This window comes from Bos javanicus, chromosome 24 (assembly GCF_032452875.1).
Source record: "Bos javanicus breed banteng chromosome 24, ARS-OSU_banteng_1.0, whole genome shotgun sequence".
In the NCBI taxonomy this organism is placed as follows: domain Eukaryota; kingdom Metazoa; phylum Chordata; class Mammalia; order Artiodactyla; family Bovidae; genus Bos; species Bos javanicus.
In genome coordinates, this window is record NC_083891.1 from 42,201,617 (window position 1) to 42,219,631 (window position 18,015).

The 18,015-nt window shown below is 49.9% G+C and overlaps 2 protein-coding genes across 4 annotated transcripts; one reads left to right on the forward strand and one right to left on the reverse strand.

Annotated features, from left to right (window-relative positions):
- Positions 1–647: 647 nt before the first annotated feature.
- LOC133237408 (uncharacterized) lies at positions 648–2,260 on the reverse strand. Its single transcript, XM_061399437.1, has 2 exons — positions 1,728–2,260; positions 648–1,581 (listed from the first exon to the last, which is right to left on the reverse strand). Exons 1-2 carry the CDS (start codon positions 2,258–2,260, stop codon positions 1,524–1,526), a joined length of 591 nt encoding a protein of 196 aa, XP_061255421.1. The 3' UTR covers positions 648–1,523.
- Positions 1,966–13,984, forward strand: NAPG (NSF attachment protein gamma). 3 transcript variants are annotated; one of them, XM_061399950.1, is made up of 13 exons: positions 1,966–2,054; positions 2,471–2,669; positions 3,845–3,912; positions 5,608–5,692; positions 6,503–6,520; positions 7,183–7,213; positions 8,182–8,291; positions 8,399–8,465; positions 8,739–8,809; positions 9,899–9,977; positions 10,864–10,943; positions 11,385–11,514; positions 11,891–13,984. In XM_061399950.1, the coding sequence occupies exons 2-13, from the start codon at positions 2,656–2,658 to the stop codon at positions 12,032–12,034; spliced, it is 897 nt and encodes a 298-aa protein (XP_061255934.1). In that variant the 5' UTR covers positions 1,966–2,054; positions 2,471–2,655; the 3' UTR covers positions 12,035–13,984. The 3 variants fall into 3 exon arrangements, with proteins under 3 accessions (XP_061255934.1, XP_061255932.1, XP_061255933.1); XM_061399948.1 differs by lacking the exon at positions 2,471–2,669 and having other exon boundaries at positions 1,971–2,054; XM_061399949.1 differs by lacking the exons at positions 1,966–2,054; positions 2,471–2,669 and adding an exon at positions 2,187–2,439.
- Positions 13,985–18,015: the final 4,031 nt, after the last annotated feature.

Below are 18,015 nucleotides of genomic sequence, written 5' to 3' on the forward strand. Positions count from 1 at the left end.
TAGGCGACCATAAAACATCTGTATTTCTGCTTCTTCGTTATCAACACATCAATTAGTATCCTGTAACTCTTTCAACCCCATGGACTGTAGACTGCCAGGCTCCTCTATCCATGGAATTCTCCAGGCAAGAATACTGGAGTGGGTTGCCATTCCCTTCTCCAGGGCATCTTCCTGACCCAGGGACAGAACCTGTGTCTCCTACATCACAGGCAGGTTCTTTTCCATCTGAGCCACCAGGGAAACCCCCAAATAAATATGAATTTCTTTTTTGCATTAGCTTTTCATCTTTGACATCCAGTGTTAGTAATACTTGTAACAACTACAGCACTTGTACCACATGAGACAATTTTGATGTAGGTTGTCGTGGTCTTATCATTTAGTTGCTAAGTCCTGTCTGACTCTTTTGTGACCCCATGGACCAGGTTCCTCTGTCCAGTGGGATTTCCCAGGCAAGAATATGGGAGTGGGTTGCCATTTTGCTCCTCCAGGGCATCTTCCTGACCCAGGGATCAAACCTGCGTCTGGGTGGATTCTTTACCACAGAGGCACCAGGGAAGCCACGTTTGATGTAGGTCCTGACAGACGATTCATCTTGCAAACAGACCAGGTAAAGTTATGTCAGTAAATACAGCATAGGACTGTAAGTGTATTTTCTCTTCCTTTTGATTTTCTTAATAGTATTTTCTTTTCTCTAGCTCACTTTATTATAAGAATCGAGTACATAATACATATAACATACAAAATATGTTAACTGTTTATGTTTCCGGTAAGGTCTCTAGTCAACAATGTTTATTTGCTAATTTTTATTAAACAAGAAGAGTCGGAAGGTAGGGAGACAGGAAGATTCTGTTGGGAGTTCTGAGGGGGTTGGGGTGTGAACAGCCATCCGGGTGAGTGGGCACGCGGCGTGACCGGGAAAATGCAGAGTCGCTCCGCAGCTCTAGAGGCCTCCTGGAGGTTTGTGAGCAGTAATTAGGTGGCAGTCGTGTCAGCACCTGCTTTGTTTTCCTCCAGTCCCTTCAACTCCCTTCCGGAGTCGCTGGGGGGCGCTGGGGGTTCCCCAGACGAGGAGAAAGGAGGCGCAGAGGGCGGGGGGTGGGGTGCCGGGGCCCCGGAGAAGCTAGTGATTGAGCCCAGAATTCACGCTGGGTAAACGGGGACGCTAACAAGAGCAGCGGGAAGGGAACGGAGAGTTCGGCGAAGGTGAAGAATTGTCGGAGCTGCAAGGGCAGCAAGAGGTCAAGGGCTGCCTGAACTGACCTGAGAGGCACAGTGCCTAGCTACTGGTTACCAGTGACTAGCGAGGTCCGGGTGTGGCTCCGGGACCGGTATCTAGATGGTGGGTGGAGACGGAGAGGAAGCAAGGGCCTCGCGGGAGTCACCTGCGGACGCTGGAACCACCGTGAGTCGTGGGTCGGCAGCTGGTTTGCTAGTATTTCTGCGAAACCCTCGCCCCTGACTTTAGCCGGCTCGCACCGATGAGCATAGGCCCGTGGTTACCGGACAGTGACCCGGATGGACAGTCAGGTTGGCAGATTGACTGACAGACGTTTGGCGGAGATGTAGAGCGAATGATCCAGACTGTTCGGGCAGAAGAACGAAAGGAACAGATCGCAGCGCCCACGCGCGTTCTAGGGAGAGGGAGGCGTGGGGCCCGGCCTGTCGCACTCCCTGCCGACCTGCCGTGGTTAGAACCGCACCTGATACATAACAGGTGCTCAACACACCTGAGCTCAACCCCGGTAATGGATGCCCGAACCTCCTTCTCTATCCACTGCGCCTGCGCGAGAGCCAAGCGTGCGACCATTCCGCGCGCTCTGCGCCTGCACAACGTCTGCCTGCATAGCGCCTGCGCGGCTGCCGGGCCGCTTCGCTGCGCTAGGTTTGAGCCCTGCGAGCCCCGGTAGCACGGCGGCGGCGCCATCCCGGCCTCCTTCTCGGCGTTCCCACGCCCACTCGGCGGGCTCTCGGCCTCCACGTCAGGGCCGCGCCGCGGAGATGGCGGCTCAGAAGATAAACGAGGGGCTGGAACACCTGGCCAAAGCAGAGAAATAGTGAGTGAGGGGCTCAGCGCGGCCTTGGGCGAGCGCCGGGGTCGGCGCCTCCTAGGCCAGTCTGAGTCACCACCGGGTTGGGGGCGCTGCCGCGGGGGCGGAGCCGGGCGGGCGGGGTGGGGTCGCCGCGCCCCGGAAGCGCTGCCCTCCGCCGCCGGAAGTGGTCGTGCCTGGAGTAGTGGGGGCGCCGACGGGTCCGAGTACATCTCTCTGCATCTTCGAGCGGATGCTCCTGGTTCCTGTCTCGTTGGGCAGCTACCTGGCCCAACTATGTTTTAAAATCTCTAGCTTTTCTCAAGTGTAGCAACAAGACGACTTAATGGATATGTCTTGTCTTTGGTGGGATTTTAAAAGTTATGTTATGGTGGACATTGGGGCTTCCCAGGTAACTCAATGATAAAGAATCCATCTGACAGGGCTGGAGACGGGGTTTCGATCCCTGGGTCAGGAAGATCCCCTGGATAAGGGAATGGCAATCCACTCCGGTAGTCTTGCCTGGAAAATCCAATCGACAGAGGAACCTGGCCGGCTACAGTCTATGGGGTCACAGAGAGTCGGACACGACTGAGCGCGCGCGCACACACACACGGTGGAAAACATAATGAGGACCTCGGGGTAGGGGTGGAGATTAGAATTTTGCTTTATTGCGATGCTTTCTCAGTTTTGTGGATTAGAGTAGACAGGCTGCATTTTAACCATTTAAGCTTGAGAGTTGTTTACAAATTTGAATCTTACAGCAGAATTACACAAACATAAACTTTAAATTTATTTGGCCAAGTTAAAAGGAACACAAGAAAGGGTGGACGTCTGCAGGCTATAGGGGCTTCCCCCTCTCTCAGTTAAGGTGCCCCCTCCCCGATTCCGTGGCTTTCACTAACTGAATTCAGAATTTAAGACGGTATTTATTTAGCAATTCTTATGCACACCCAAGTTTGACAGTCACAGGGTTAGTTTAAGCTGTAAGTCTGAAGTTACAGAAAGCATCACGGAAAGGACAAGGAGATGTGGCCTCGGGTTGGTCGTCCTGTGGTCCTGGAGAGCAGCTGCTCTCCTTCTCCAGTCCTGCTCTCCTCCTCCTGTTGCCCTGCCCTCTCTGGTGGCCCGTCCTGGCCACTGCAGCTCATTGCAGCCTTCCTGCTGCCGCCCTCTGTCGCTCTGAGAGTTTGTCTTCAGCAGTCTTCTGGCTTCGCTCTGCAGTCTCCTTGGAGCATCTTAACTGGGCGCTGGTGTGGCCCGTCGATGGCTCAGGTCATCTGTGCCTCTGCCGAGCTGCAGTCTCAGGAATCCAGCCGCTCACTGCGGTGCCTCGACTGTCCCAGTCATCTGTGCCTCTGCTGAGCTGCAGTCTCGGGAATCCAGCAGCTCACTGCGGTGCCTCGACTGTCCCAGGCTTTAGTGCGCCACAGGGCTTGTTACACCCTGGATGCTGCTGATGGTACCCTGTTTCCGGTTCAGCAGGGCCGGGGCAGGCTTAACAATTCATACATTTCTAGCGAGCTAGCAGCAAATACTGGCACTGCTCGTCTGGGGACCAGGCAGTGATTACCTCAACTCTCCTTGGATGTTATGTAGACATTTCAGAAGGGGGAGACTGTGTCTGTGACAGTGGGAGGGAAAGTGATGAAGTGTGTAGTTACCAGGAAATTTGGACGGAGGTAGACTAATGGGGACTTTCCAGTTGATGGTTTCCCTCCCTACCTATTTACAGACCTACAAGGTCCTTACAAGCAGGGTTCTGACTTAAGAATGTGGTTGGTAACTTCTGTTAACTGTATCTTCCTTTCATTTAGCCTGAAAACTGGTTTTTTGAAATGGAAGCCGGATTATGACAGCGCCGCTTCTGAGTATGGAAAAGCAGGTATTTGTGACAGTTGCCCTGCCACCCGCAGTGTGTTATGTTGATCTTGGCATAATTCTCACTCTTAGTGCTTCCTATAGCATCTTAGTTGTTAGAAAAAAACAGCCAAAGACCTGCCCAGACCCTGTGCTTTTCTAGGTGCTGTTTGCAGGTGTCTCGAGTGCCGAGTTGCAAACCCAGCTGCCTCCCTCGCCCATGAGGGCAGAATGTGGGGTGGGTGCAGCTGTGGGCTTTCAGCATCATTAGTGTGTTCTTGAACTGCAGTCAGTTCATACTATATACTTCCAGGAGTTTTGTCATACTTTTCTCCCAGCTGTTTCTGAATAAAGACTTTTTTGGTTCACTTTGTAAAGCACGTAAGCCTCATTCTCAGCAGTTGTGCACGGCGCGTGTTAGACTCTTATTCTTTACAGCCTTGCTTGGAGATGTGCTGATAGGTTTTCATCCAATGTTAAGTTTATAGGCATATTTTAATATCTTTATTTGCATATAAGATAAAAGCATCCTGAAATTTCCAACAGAAAGAGAACTTATTAAGAATTCAGCATTTTCAGTTATGGAATGACAGCTTTCAGCATATCTCTGATGATTTTGGATATAAAGCATAGTACAATTTTGAAATAGGCTGGACACATTTTATTGTGTGTTTCTGCAGTGGTTGTGATCACATGTGGTAGCCTTGGGTAGAAACCACCTAAGAAATCTGCTTTTGGCAGACTTTAGTTTCAGCATATCACCAGGAAGAAAGAAGTCAGGAAAATTGAAACTAATCAGCGCAATGTAGGATATAGTTTCTAGAGAATAATTATTAAAATAATTACAGATTCACATGTTACATGGGTTTTATGGACACTTCATACAAGAATGTTTTTGTAACTGGAGAGCATGACATTTTGCAGATCTCCTCCATGAGAGAAATTTAACATGGAACTGTTATATATGCATTTGAGACCATTTCTGCTTTCAGAAATAAGTACTTCAAGTCAGATTTTCCCGTTAAAACATTGTTTGTTTTCTTTAAGGGTTTATGCAAGATACATTTCATCAGTAAAGTTTTATGACAGCAAAATGTAGAAATTCAGGGATGAAATGGTTTGTTGTTTATTTTCAGCATTTTATTAAAGATAATTTTAAGAGTGTTTTTAGCAAGTGATGTTTTCTTAAAGCAGTATACTTTTCACTTATTTGTAAGCAACACTTCATGAGCTTTCCAAAGTCTATAAGATAGTATTTAAAGATTGTGCTAAAAAAGATTATAAAAATATTGAGTGTGCTTATTGGACTTCAGTTTCAAAATAATTTAAACGATAGAATAAGCTTTAACTGAGTACTGTTTCTGTTGTTAACTGTGAAACTGGTGAGGGAAGGAGCTGTCTGTGGCGCCGCCTGTTGTTTGCGTTGTCGCTTGATTGATGTGATCTAGGTTCCTCAAAGTGTACGTGCTGGTGTCAGAAAGACTTAAAAAAAAACTTTTGAAAATACTTGTAGATTATTGATAATCAAAAAAGTTATAAGAAAATGGCTTAGGAAAAAGTAGTATTTATAGTTTTATGAAATTTCCTAAGTATTTGATTAAGTGTTAAGTTTATATTCTAATACCTTACTTATCATACAGATTTCGGTAGTGATTCATTTGAGGTTTTTTTTTTAAATGATGGAAATAGAAAAATCTGTTTTTATTTTCCTCTATTTCAGCTGTTGCTTTTAAGAATGCCAAGCAGTTTGAGCAAGCAAAAGACGCCTGCCTGAAGGAAGCTGTGGCCCATGAGAACAACAGGGCGTATCTTTTCACCCTTTGGAAATGGTTATGAGTTTGCTGCTTTTGGGGTACAGTGCTGTTAGCTTAGAAGCCTCTTAGAGCAACTCTGCATGTCTAAACTCTGAAGGTGATTTATGGAGATTTGATCGTGATCCACACTGCTTTGCAGAGCTGCCTTTGAGAGTTTATTGATTCTGGATTTGCTCGATGATGGTTTTACTTGGGATGAAATGAGGGAGATGGAAGAGACAGGTGCTGAAAAGCAAAGAGGTGGTGCAGGTAGACAGAGTGGCCGCTGTATAACTATTTTCAAAGTGTAGTCTTCCTTGGGTATTTGAAATAAAATTTTTAAGTAGTTGAAAACAAATTTTCCTGAGGTATTTTATAATCTTACTGACTAAAAAATGTTTGTTTTACCTCACATGTAGATAATGGTTATAGTAGTCTTGCATTTTTAGTAAAACATCAGGTTAATGCATAATAGAAGTAGCTTAAAAATCTGTGTGGTGTCTTGTCAGTGTTTTTGTCAGTTGCATAGTTTTTATGTAATTGCCTAACATCCTCAGGCATTAAATGACCTCTTTACCTGGTTGACTCCGGGAGATGGTGATGGACAGGGAGGCCTGGCGTGCTGCGATTCATGGGGTCGCAAAGAGTCGGACACGACTGAGCGACTGAACTGACTGAAACTGACTTACCTGCTTTGTGGGGTTTGCTTTTTTGAACAGATTGGGGCAGTGATTTATTTAGCCTTGCTTTTTAAAATAATGGATCTTTAGAAACTGTTTTTTTTTTTTTTTCCCTTAATTGTGCGTTATTACATCTATTCAGCCTTTTTCATGCTGCCAAGTAAGTAAATTTCTTCTATGTGTTCATGTATTTGTAGGTTATTATGTTTTAAGTGTTGCTGCTTTCCCTTAGGTCAGTAAATTTTTCCTAGTTATAAGCCCAGAAATAGTGCATTCATGTGTACTGCTGTAAATAAAATAGTGCTTTATATTTGTTTCAGTCTTCACCTGAACCTTAAAGATGAAGTCACTCCTCACTAAGATATTCAGTGTTTAAATCACCATCATATTTTTAGAACCATTTTGTTTAGTAACCTGTGAAAAAACAAGTGAGTTAGAAACCCTGTTTTTCCCCTCTTTCTTAATATAGCTACTGGTGCCTGTTCAGAGAAGCAGAAAATTTTCTTTTGCTTCTGAGGAGAAAAAAATATTTGTTTCAAAACTTGGATTTAGGTTTGTCAGGTAGAAAGTCATTTAGCTTCTGTGAGCAATCAGTTAATTTTGCATTGGCAAAGAGAATTCTCTTTACCTTAGATGCCTGCTGTTTCTAAGGCATTGTTGCCCACATAGATAAATGGAAGAAAAATTTTGTTGTGTCGTAACAAGGGCCTAAAGTAAGTATGTATTGCCTGAGCCAGTTTAGACTGATTCAACTTCTCGTATCTGGTAGGGGGTTTCTCCTCCCTTCAGGATCTCATCTGAGAACTTGTATTCTCTCCGCAGAGCATACGAGCAAGCCGGCATGATGCTGAAGGTCAGTGACGTTGGGGCACATCTGCCCTGTAGGTAAAATGAGTTACAGTGTGTAGTCTTAAGGACGAGACCAGCAAGTGTGATGTCCTCAACGATTTGTCAGCTTAGTGAAGGATGAATGGGCAGGTTTGAAAACAAGCCATGCAAGGTCAGCATGGAGACACAGCACGTCAGCCTAGAGTAGATAACACCTGTAAACTTTACACCTTGCTTTTTCATGATTTTTTCCAGTTTTTAAAAAAGGTTTGGATTGGGGATGCTAGATGTATGGCTCATGTGATGCTGAGACTCAGTTTACTAGTAAGATATGTAGAGTTACTCTGTTCACGGCACTCAGAGTAAGAGGGCTGCAAGCACAAGTGCACACAGGGGGATGGCTGAAATGGAGGAGGCAGGCCTGGACGTGCCGGGGGTGGGGAGAAATGCAGCTTCCAGGAGGGGGTAGGTCCCCACAGCTGCCACTCTGCCCCGCTCGCCAGTGCCGTGTGGGGGCATGAGCCTGCTGATGCTTTTGATATTTTAATATATGAAGCCACCAACAGATCTTCTGTGGATGTGTCTGATTATGAGATGTGAATGGTTAAAGCGCAGTGACCTTGGAAATGAGACCCAGCCCTCGGGCTCCTGCTGGTTTGTGGCCTGGTTTGCACAGGCCTTGTGTATAGCAGGCACTCATGAGTATTCCAGGAACTGTAGCTGCTCAGGAAACACTGAAGAGCAAGTGGGCTTCTCTGTTTGCGTAGTTTCTCTGAAACCCTGTGAAGGACTGGGCTCTGCAGGATCAATTGGTGTGTTTCTGGTTTGGCTGAAGGAAGCCTGATGGGGAGAGTGACCTTGCGAAGGCGTTTCATTTTCAGTATGTGTATTGTGTCATGTTTTGGGTCTTTTGCCTTCTTCAGTTTCAGATTGTTAACTCTATATTTCTTAATTCATGCATTTACTGCTTTGTGCCCTATTGTATGGCTAAAGGAGATGCAGAAACTCCCGGAGGCTGTTCAGCTGATCGAGAAGGCCAGCATGATGTACCTGGAGAACGGCACCCCGGACACGGCCGCCATGGCCCTGGAGCGGGCTGGGAAGTGAGTGTGGACAGGGGCTCCGCCTGGGAGTCTTTTTGTTTTGATAAAGTCCGGTGCAAACAAGTTTTCTGTTTCATGTATAAGTCAGATATTCTTATTTCATTTAGGCTGATAGAGAATGTAGATCCAGAAAAGGCTGTGCAGTTATATCAGCAGACAGCCAATGTGTTTGAAGTAAGTGAATTTGTTTCCTCTACGTAGACTTAGAATCTTTAGTTTCGTGAGAAACACAGCGGCTACTTTGAAAGCTCCCCTGAGCTCACAAGTGAGCTCTTCTTCTGGGAGCATTGAGATGGGTTCTAGTGGCTTTGGTGTCACTGCCCCCGCTTCCCCTCCCCCATCCCCTCCCCCTATCCAGTGGGGTTACTTTTTAATCAAATCATTGTTGGGGGAGGAGAAAAATTCCTGCCTTAAAGCCGCCCACACTCTCTTCTCTTGGATCCACAGAATGAAGAGCGCCTGCGGCAGGCTGTCGAACTCCTGGGGAAAGCCTCCCGGCTGCTGGTGCGTGGGCGCAGGTACGTCTCACACCGCTGTGCTCCTGTGACCTGTGACCTCCAGGCCATGTTTAGGCAAGGGCTTGTTGATCGTTTGGGTGCAACCTGGGGCGCACCAGGCCCATAAGACAGCAGCACATTGGGTTAAACATTGAAAGATCCACTGCTGCTCTAAGTGCCGTCCCAACATGCGTTGGGGCCTTGTTGGTTAAGACCTGGCTCGGCTGCTCTATGGCTGTCTGGTCTCTTACCTGGGGAGGGGAGGTCGCAATGTCTCTGGGGGACAAGTATCTGTAGTGCTCACCCAGGAACGTGGACAGGTTCCTGACAGCCGGACAGTGTCATCACACAGGTTGTTTACCATTTTATCCTTCAGACTTAGGACCCACAGCATGAGTAGCTGGATCCCAGATAACTAGGATCCTGTGGAATTTCCCTGTTTTTTACTTCACTGCAGTTTAACCTTAGTAACCTATCTCCATTATTAATAAAGTTGTGCAGAGGAGAGTGTGTGCGAGTGGACAGGAGAAGGTGACTGTTGAGGATCGTGGTGTCGAGCAGGACGTTTGCTCACCTCTCCCTGTATGCCCACTCTGTGGCCCCCCGGCCCCAGTCACTGCCTGTTTTGGGCCCCAGGAGCTGTCAGGGCCTGACGAGGCTGGGGTGGGCGCTCGAGGGTGCAGACACGGTGGGGGTCGTCCTTACAGCAGCCAGTGCTCCTGGGGCGTCTGCACGGACTTCCAGGGAAGGAGAGGGCTCTGCGATGGTGGAGTCAGGCCGGTCTCTCCAGGGCTTCTCATAGCCGCTCTCAGAGCAGCTAGTTGAATCTGATGGATGCTCATTATTGGATGGTCCTTACAGACCCGACTGCCATATGAAGCAGCCTGTTCTGAAGTCCTCTCGCTCTGTCTGCTGGGGGTCGAGGAGGGAAAGTCAGATGCAGTAGTTACACCGACTGCATGGAGCTCTCGGAGGGCACGGGGCAGTGGCTAACGAGCCCGATGCCACCTTCATTTCTCTAGAACCTGTGACGCCAGACACGTCACACCATGGTCTCTGCTGTGGGGCACTTAGACCTGCCTTGTTCAGCATTTCTTGTTTTGTTTTCAGGTTTGATGAGGCGGCAATCTCTATTCAGAAAGAAAAAAACATTTATAAGGAAATTGAGAATTATCCAACTTGTTATAAGGTATGCTTTCAAAGTGCTTAGTTTTGGCTTTTCCTTGAATCATATTGATGTAACTACGCCTGAGACTGTGTTCCATGAACATTTGTTAATTTTTTAAAATGATACCTTCTGGACTTCTGTTTTTGGCTGAGATGGAGTGATCCTACTGTTGCCTCTCCCTGCTGGTCAACAGCCAGCACTGCTGGGCAGAGCACAGGAGACAGTGCCCTGAGGACTCTGAGCATTGAGCGGGTGCGAAGGCTTCTGACTTCATATCCCCTCTTTCTCTTAGCTTCAAGAGAGGCACCCCCCATCTTCTAAACAGAGGGTCTGGGGAAGAGGCCCCCATAGAAACCCTATCTCTCTAGCCGGAGGAGCTAGGGAAAGGGGCCCAGAGAGGAGGGCTGCAGGAGGGGGCTCCCGAGTGTGTGTGCATGTGTGTTTCGGGGGGTCGCCAGGCCTGGAGCAGAGGGGCTGAACTAAGACCAGAGCCGCTGCCCAGGAAGCAGACCGAATGTGTGGCCTGAGCCTGGGCTGGTGGGCGGGTCGGTGCAGGGGCCAGGGGCCAGTGACTGGACAGAGGGAGCCAGGAAGACGTGACGGTTGTCAGAGAAGAGACCCAGGTGTTGGCGTCAGCATATCTAGACCGTAAAGTGGCTGTGACAGCTGCTCCATGCGACCAAGGGCAGCACTGGTGGAGTTGTAGATAGAGGGGCTGGTTTAATAGAAACTGTAAATGAACGAAATGAGAGTTTTAGAGCTGAAACAGAAGGTCTGAAACACAGTGGCGGATGGGCTTCATCTGAAAATGGAGATGAATGTCAGATGCAAACCAAGTTACGTTGCAGGTGTCGTGGAGTCGACTCTGCGTGGATGTGAACCTGGCCTAACCCCTCTTCTGTTTCAGAAAACAATCGCCCAGGTCTTGGTGCACCTGCACAGAAACGACTATGTGGCGGCCGAGCGCTGTGTCCGCGAGAGCTACAGGTGAGGCCCGGCCGTGCGCCTGCTCTGCCGGAACGGGTGCCCTGCCTTCAGAGGCGGGGCTTTTGTTTTCTGTGAAGTTCAGGACAGGGCGAGTACATGGCGAGCCTTTCAGCTTTTGCAGCAGGGTTTTTATGAGTTGGGTTCTTGGCTGTGTTTCTCTCCTGGTGCTTCTGTGGAAGTGAGTGACTTGAGTAATTTTGTGATATTTGCCATATAAGAAAAAAAGAGGAAGTCCTCAGGTGTATGTTTCAGGAAGGTCAGGATGAGGGGTTTCCTCACAGGTGATGTTTAAACTGAGCAGCCTGAGGCCAGGCCCCCTGACACTGGGCCCCAGGTCCTCTGCTGGTAACCATCCTGGGCGTGATCTGCGCTTGTACGTGGTCAGACCTGTGCTTGGGGGTGGGTGTGCAAGGCCCAGCACCCATGTGCGTGTCCCGGCAGCATCCCCGGCTTCAATGGCAGCGAGGACTGCGCTGCCCTGGAGCAGCTCCTGGAGGGCTACGACCAGCAAGACCAGGACCAGGTGGCCGAGGTGTGCAACTCGCCGCTGTTCAAGTACATGGACAACGATGTAAGTGCCCACCCCGCCCCCTGCCCTGCCCTCCTGTCCCCTTCCCTGAGGCCGATTCTCAGAGAGGAGGCTCGCAGGGTGCACGTTGAGCAGGTATACTGTGGGGACACCCCCTGCTCAGTCTGCGGGTCCCCCTCCAGGTCACTGACTGAGTTTCTGTCAGGCTCACGGGGTCTTGGGGCCCCTCAGGCAGTGGCCACACTGGTCGAGCCCCCGCTCTGCGGCCCAGCAGTGTTGGGTTTTGTGGTGGTATTTCCCTCCGAGTGGTGTCCAGGTTTCCAGGGGGCAGAGACCAGGACCTGGCGCACAGGTGAGAGCCGTGGTATCGAAGGTCAGGCCCAGACGTCCAGTCTGAGCTGCGCTTTGTCATTGACAGTACGCAAAGCTGGGCCTGAGCCTGGTGGTCCCAGGAGGCGGCGTCAAGAAGAAAGCAGCAGCTCCCCCACAGGCCAAGCCTGAAGGCACCGCTGCCCCCGCCGCTGAGGAGGAGGAGGATGAGTACGCAGGGGGGCTGTGCTAGGCTCGGCCCTGCCTGCATGACTCACCCCCGGACTCCACAGAGGACAGCCAGACTCACAGGGTCCTGGCTCTGATGCTGTAAGACAAGTCTTGTTCCTGGTTCCCGGACCACTGCCCTGCCCGCTGCCTGGAAGCATTTCCTTTCTTTCCCTGACAAGAGCTCTTCTCAGACACCAGCAGGAATTAATAGAGAAACATCCCATCATGTCATAGGGTAGTTGATTTTAAAATTGGCAAACCCATTTCTCGACAGACTTGTTCTAAACAAAAGGGGTCACACGCATGGGCAGTCTTTGCTCTTGGGCTCGTGTCATTTGTTAGAGAAATTGTTTGCATTTTATTTCATAATTGCTGCTAAAAGTGAAGTTTACTGGTTAAACAAAGTAATATTGTAAACATTTGTTTTCATAAGGAGATTTATGCCCTGTGATAATTAGAGACACTTAAGTTATTAAACCTTCAGATGGAGTGTGGGCCAGGAGGCTGTTCTGAGCCTTACGACGTTACTTCTCCCAGAACAAGACGCACCTGGAGGGTCGTGTGGGTGCCTGAACGTTTTGACGGTGGCGTGTCCCAGGGGCCCTGTGCACGTCTGCAGTTCTCCCTGGACCGTGGGCATTCCCTCCTGAAGCTCAGCGACGGTCTCCTCACCCGCCAGGCTGTTGGCCGGCCTTAGTCCCACAGACCTGTCCTCTCCCTGAGGACCTCGGCTCAACGTGGAGTTGCTCTCCGTAAACCTCCCGCGTGTGGCCCAGAGAGCAGGACTGGCTTCACAGGTGGGGTGCTGATGTGTGGTTCCTTCCCGGCCTCTCCTGATGGGTTGTCTTCAAGGTGTTCTTTGCCTGAGCTCAGCCCTCTCTCCTGGTGGGAAGAAGCCCAGACCCTGCAGTGCAGCTGATGCCACCCACCTGGCCTCCTGGGCTCGGGTCTGCTGGCTTCCCGGGGACATAGAGGTGGTATCATGGGAGGTCAAGGTCACCCTGAGCTCTGGGAGAGTCCAGGGAGTGTCCTTGCAGGGGTGGGTGGGTGGTAGATGGACTCTTTCTGGAAGGTCCGGGTCAGAACACTAACGAACATCCTCCTCGAGTGCCCCCCACCCCCAACCTGGCACCCACATGGTCTGTGGGCAGTGGCTCCTTCCAGCCCTTGTTTGGGGACACTGGTTTCAGTAGCATCTGTGCTCAGTGATGTGTTAATAGTGCACACTTGTCCTTGCTGCTGTGCCCTCCACATCCAGCCACCCTCCAGGAGTCACCTTAACGTGCATTTGAGCTCATTCACAGCCATCCCAGCAGATTCGGCCACACCTAGAAGATGCTCTCAACTGCATTGTGTAGACTGTTATCCAGTGCAGCCTTGGAAGAAAGGCTTCACTTCTACTCTTTTCCTTCATAATAATAGAACAAAAATGCGTACTGAGCCAGGGGTCCTGCAGGGCTTCGGGGCTTGGGGAGTGGGCCTCCCAGTGCAGGGGGCTGGAACCCGGGCATCCCTGACTACCACCACCCCACCCCACGGGTTATGGTGTGTACGGGGCAGGTGGCTGTTCCCCTGACATCAGGGGGGGGCTTCCTGTCTGGGGTCTGGCGAGAAGTGTCTCCTCTTCCTGCTCACAGAAGCTGTTCTCCTTGGGGGTGCTCAGGAGCAGGGAGTGGTGGTCACAGCAGGGAAAGGTGTTCTGAGCTCATGTGGTCCCTTTCCTGGAGAGGGTCCATGTGCACGTTCTCAGAGCCCAGCAGTCCCTGTGCTGTCCTGTGTGAGTGAACCAGTCTGCAGAGTCTAATATATTGAACTTAACTGTACATATGCAGCGTGTGGTATTTGTGTATGAAACTGTGCTTTATTCCTGTTTTTTTTTCCAGCTTTGATGAATAATATTAAATGTTATGGAAATGCCGATTATTGCTTCTATGGGAAGATAATTACAAAAATAAAATCTGAAACCATGCAAGTGTGGTTGTTCTTTTTATTATATTTTATGCTTGACTTGTTTCCTTTTTCCAAAGATACATCCTCAGCTACTGCCAGGCGCCCAACTGTGCCAGACGGCACACTGCTAGACAGCAGTGTGTGTTCTGTTAAGTGGTGCTCCTGGGGGTCCTGAGGCCCCATCTGGAGGATACTGTGAACTCTGGGAGCTTTTCAGAGTGCCCCTCACCAGTGACTGTCAGACCGTGCTCTCTGGCCTCGGGGAGGTGGGAGCCTTCAGCACACTTCAGTATACCAGGAGAGTAATTCTTTCATTAAGTGAGGAGGTAAGAAAACCAAAGTGAAGAGGTTGGCGTTTAATACCTGGTGTGCACTTTGGTTACCTGTGGATTCACATGATATCGCTCAGATGTTCCCTGAGTGCGGACTGTGGAAGCCCTCTATGTAATGCGGGCCCTGCCCTCCTGAGGGTGGGGTTCGGTGGGAGGATTTGACCCCATGACGGAATTTGGGGTGAGATCCTGCAGGACACCTTGAGGGCGGGGGTAGCCACAGGTGAGCAGGCAGGGCGGGGAAAGTCCAGGGGAGATGGGGAGGTGGGGCCCCTCACAGCCCAAGGCCTCGCCAGGGCCCCATCATACTTCCACTTCGATTACAAAACACAAAGATGAAACTCTTAAAGAATTCCGGGTGCCCCAGGAACGCCCTTCAGAGCACAGGCACCTCTGGGCGCTGGCCCTGTGCTGCCACGAAGGTCTCCGACTCCAGACCCCGCCACCTGAGCCTAGGTGTGAACGGTGCCTCCTGCAGCAGCAGTTCTGTTTGGACATGCGACCTACCCGCCACCCCTACCCCACGACACTCCTCTGTCCTGGGGCAGCTACCCTGGGGCCTGGGGTCTAGTTCTGGGTTCATTACGGATGGGGGCCGGGGTTGATCCTTCCGCTGCGACGCCCGGGTGCCTCTCGGCTCTGTCCTGCCACCCACCACCGAGAAAACCGCGTTTCTCCTGCGGGTGCTGATCTAGCTTCTCACTGAGCTGGGGGGTTTGGGGAGGGTGGTCCCCTTGGAGGCGGGGCGGACACAGCGTGGGAGTGGAGCAGAGAGTTACGAGAAACCAGACTGAGTTTACAGCGGGAAGGCTGCTGTGGTGGGAGGGGCAGTAAGCAAGTGGCCATCGGCCCCCACAGCGCCCCCACCCGCCCCAGACGGTGAGCCCTGAGGGGACTCGGGGTCGGGAGCACAGATGGTGCACATCGGACGGATGGTCTCTGAGCCCGGGTTCTCGAATCTTCCCACATACAGGGAAGCAGAGGTCTGGTCCTCTGGGTGCATGTGAGTCACTCAGTTGTGTCCGACTCTGCCACCACATGGACTGTAGCCCACCAGGCTCCTCTGTCCGTGGGGACTTTTCCAGGCAAGAATACTGGAGTGGGTTGCCAGTTCCTTCTCCAGGGAATCTTCCTGGCCCAGGGATCGAACCCACGGACCAAACCCAGGTCTCCGGCAGCTCCCGCATGGCAGGCGGGTCCTTTACCACTGAGCCACCTGGGAAACCCCCTGGTTTTCTTAACAGCAATCCTTTGCTGTTCTGACTACCTGGTCTTTGTGACAAACACCTCCCCACGCCCAGCTAGCTATAACCTGGCTCCCCCATTCACTCCTCAGAGCAGACCCTCAAAGCTGCCTGAGGAGCTGCCTCTGGACTTGAAGTCCGCAAAAACTCAGCTGAATAAAATGTAATTCTCAGCTTTTAGGTTGTTTGTTTGTTTTTTCAGGGAACAACCTTTATTGTGGGCTGTCCCCTCTCCCTTTCCTTTTTGGCTTAATAACTTAGGTTCCTGAATCTGCCTGAAATACCTAGTTTCTTACGAGGACCTTTAGCATTTTTTTGTCAGTGTCTTATGAACATTTTTTAAATCAGTTGTAGAGTTGCGCAGGTCATGCAAGATTAAAAGTCTAGCAAATCATCACTTTATTTCTATGATTCCTGCAGTTTTCACCTGAATTTGTGTGCGCTTCAGAATATGAGTGTGTCAAATTCATCTCATTTACTATATGTCACTTATAGACCTTACGATAATGATTGCTTTTCAAATATGTTCTACCCTATTCTTATTTGCACTCTAAAATGAGAATGTGAATAAGCCTTCAGAGAAGTGAAATAAAGATGCTGATTTTAATAATGTAGGTTTGTTAAGGAAAGTCTCCGCTCAAGGGCTCAGCCCAGCACCCGAGTTTCCTGACCACCAGGTGGCGCTGTGGAGCGGGTTCAGGACCGCCTCAGCGGAACCAGCTGCAGGGTCACTGCTGATGGACACAGAACGGACCGCAGGATGGGTGACACTTGTCTGAACAGCCGATTGGATGAACACGAGTGCGCGCACTCACAGACACAGGCTTTATCAACCCTGTTTGTTGTGTCTGCCTGCTCTTACTCGTCCTGCCCTATGTCACACCTGACGCTGAGTGGTGGACAAGGACCAGCTGGGCCTCTGGGGTCTCCGCTCAGCTTTGACCTGGCCCACCTGCCGCATTTGGGGGGGGACTGGGGAGTGTTACTGGCATTGTAGTTTAGCCAGCTGCCTGTAGGTGCTGGTAGCGCCCCAGCACTGGGATGAATAAGCAATGTCTCCATGAGCGTGGGCACGGGGTGCTGTCCCTCATCAGGAACCAAGACCATCCCTCTGCCCCCATCCCCCAGCACCAGGTGATGTCAGAGTAGCAGCAGCCCTGCCTACAAGCCTGCTGCCCCAAGGTAGCCACATGGAACTGTTAAAGTGGACACAAAGGAAATAAAATTCATTTATTTGATCACACTGTCATGTCTGAGATGCTGGGTGGCCCTGTGTGTCCCTGGCCACAGAAAGCCCCTTGGACAGCGCTGGTCTGGGTGCCTGGCGGGTGTCGGTGAGTCGGATGGGGTGGGGGAGACTCAGGCAGGAATCACACCCGGAGGACATTTCCACACCAGTGGGCAAGGCCCAGTGGTAGTTTGGCAGGTACCAGGAGGCAGAATCCAGGAGGTTCACAGAGAGGCTAGGCTGAGTTTTTAATTCCACGGCTCAGATCCCTCACTTCCAAAAGAAAACAGTGGTGCCTCCAGGAAACAGCAGAGGAGACGCTGGTGTCATCCAGCCAGCAGCAGGTGGGATGGGAGGCGTGACTATGAGCACTCCTGGTGTTTTCCTCTGGACCGGCTCAGTGCCCGGGGCTGAAACGCCCACCTGTCTGCTGCCCACTGGCCCCCAGGGGCCCGGCCCGGCTACAGAGGGTGAGGGCGTTTCCACCCTGGATGGAGCTCTGCTTCCCTCCTTGGGGTTTTGTTTTATGGAAATTATGTAATTTTCAGTGCTAAAAAAAGCACAGCGAGCAACCCCAAAAGTACAAAGAATAAAATAATTCTCTTCAATCTCGTCTTCAGAAACAAGCATTTCCTCCACGACCATCACTCCAGGCCTCTGGACAAACTGGGAAAGGGACCAGCAGGTACGAATTCTCTACAGGACAGGCTCCTAGTTACTATTTGTAAATGAAACTGTGACCCTTAATCTTCATGGAATTTAGTGAGAGAGAAGGAAAGCTAAAGAAATTTTTGAAATTCAGATGTGTTTCTTTATAAGATATGTATTTCTAAAAGATCTCACATTTAAAATACATTGGATTGTTTATACTTCCACATGTAACTATTTCAAATTTTGACATTTTCTGTCAATTCCCTGCTCTGGAGTATAGGAAAATTAGCACCACCCAGACCCTTTTTTCTTAATATTTTTCTGATTCTATTATTAATTTTCTGTGTTTGAGGTTTGTAACATTGATATCTTCTTCTTTAACTACAATCCCTGTTTTCTTTTGTCTGAAAAACTTACTCTTAAATTTATATTTAAATGCTTCAGAACTTACCACCACTAATTTTAAACCATCATTTTTCCTTTTTTTTTTTTTTTTACAAATGATTTTGACTCATCCCTTATTAACTAAATTTCTCTTTTTCCAAGAAAGGCTCATGGATTTCTTGAATTATTGCCTACACAGTGGCATCTGCTTTGT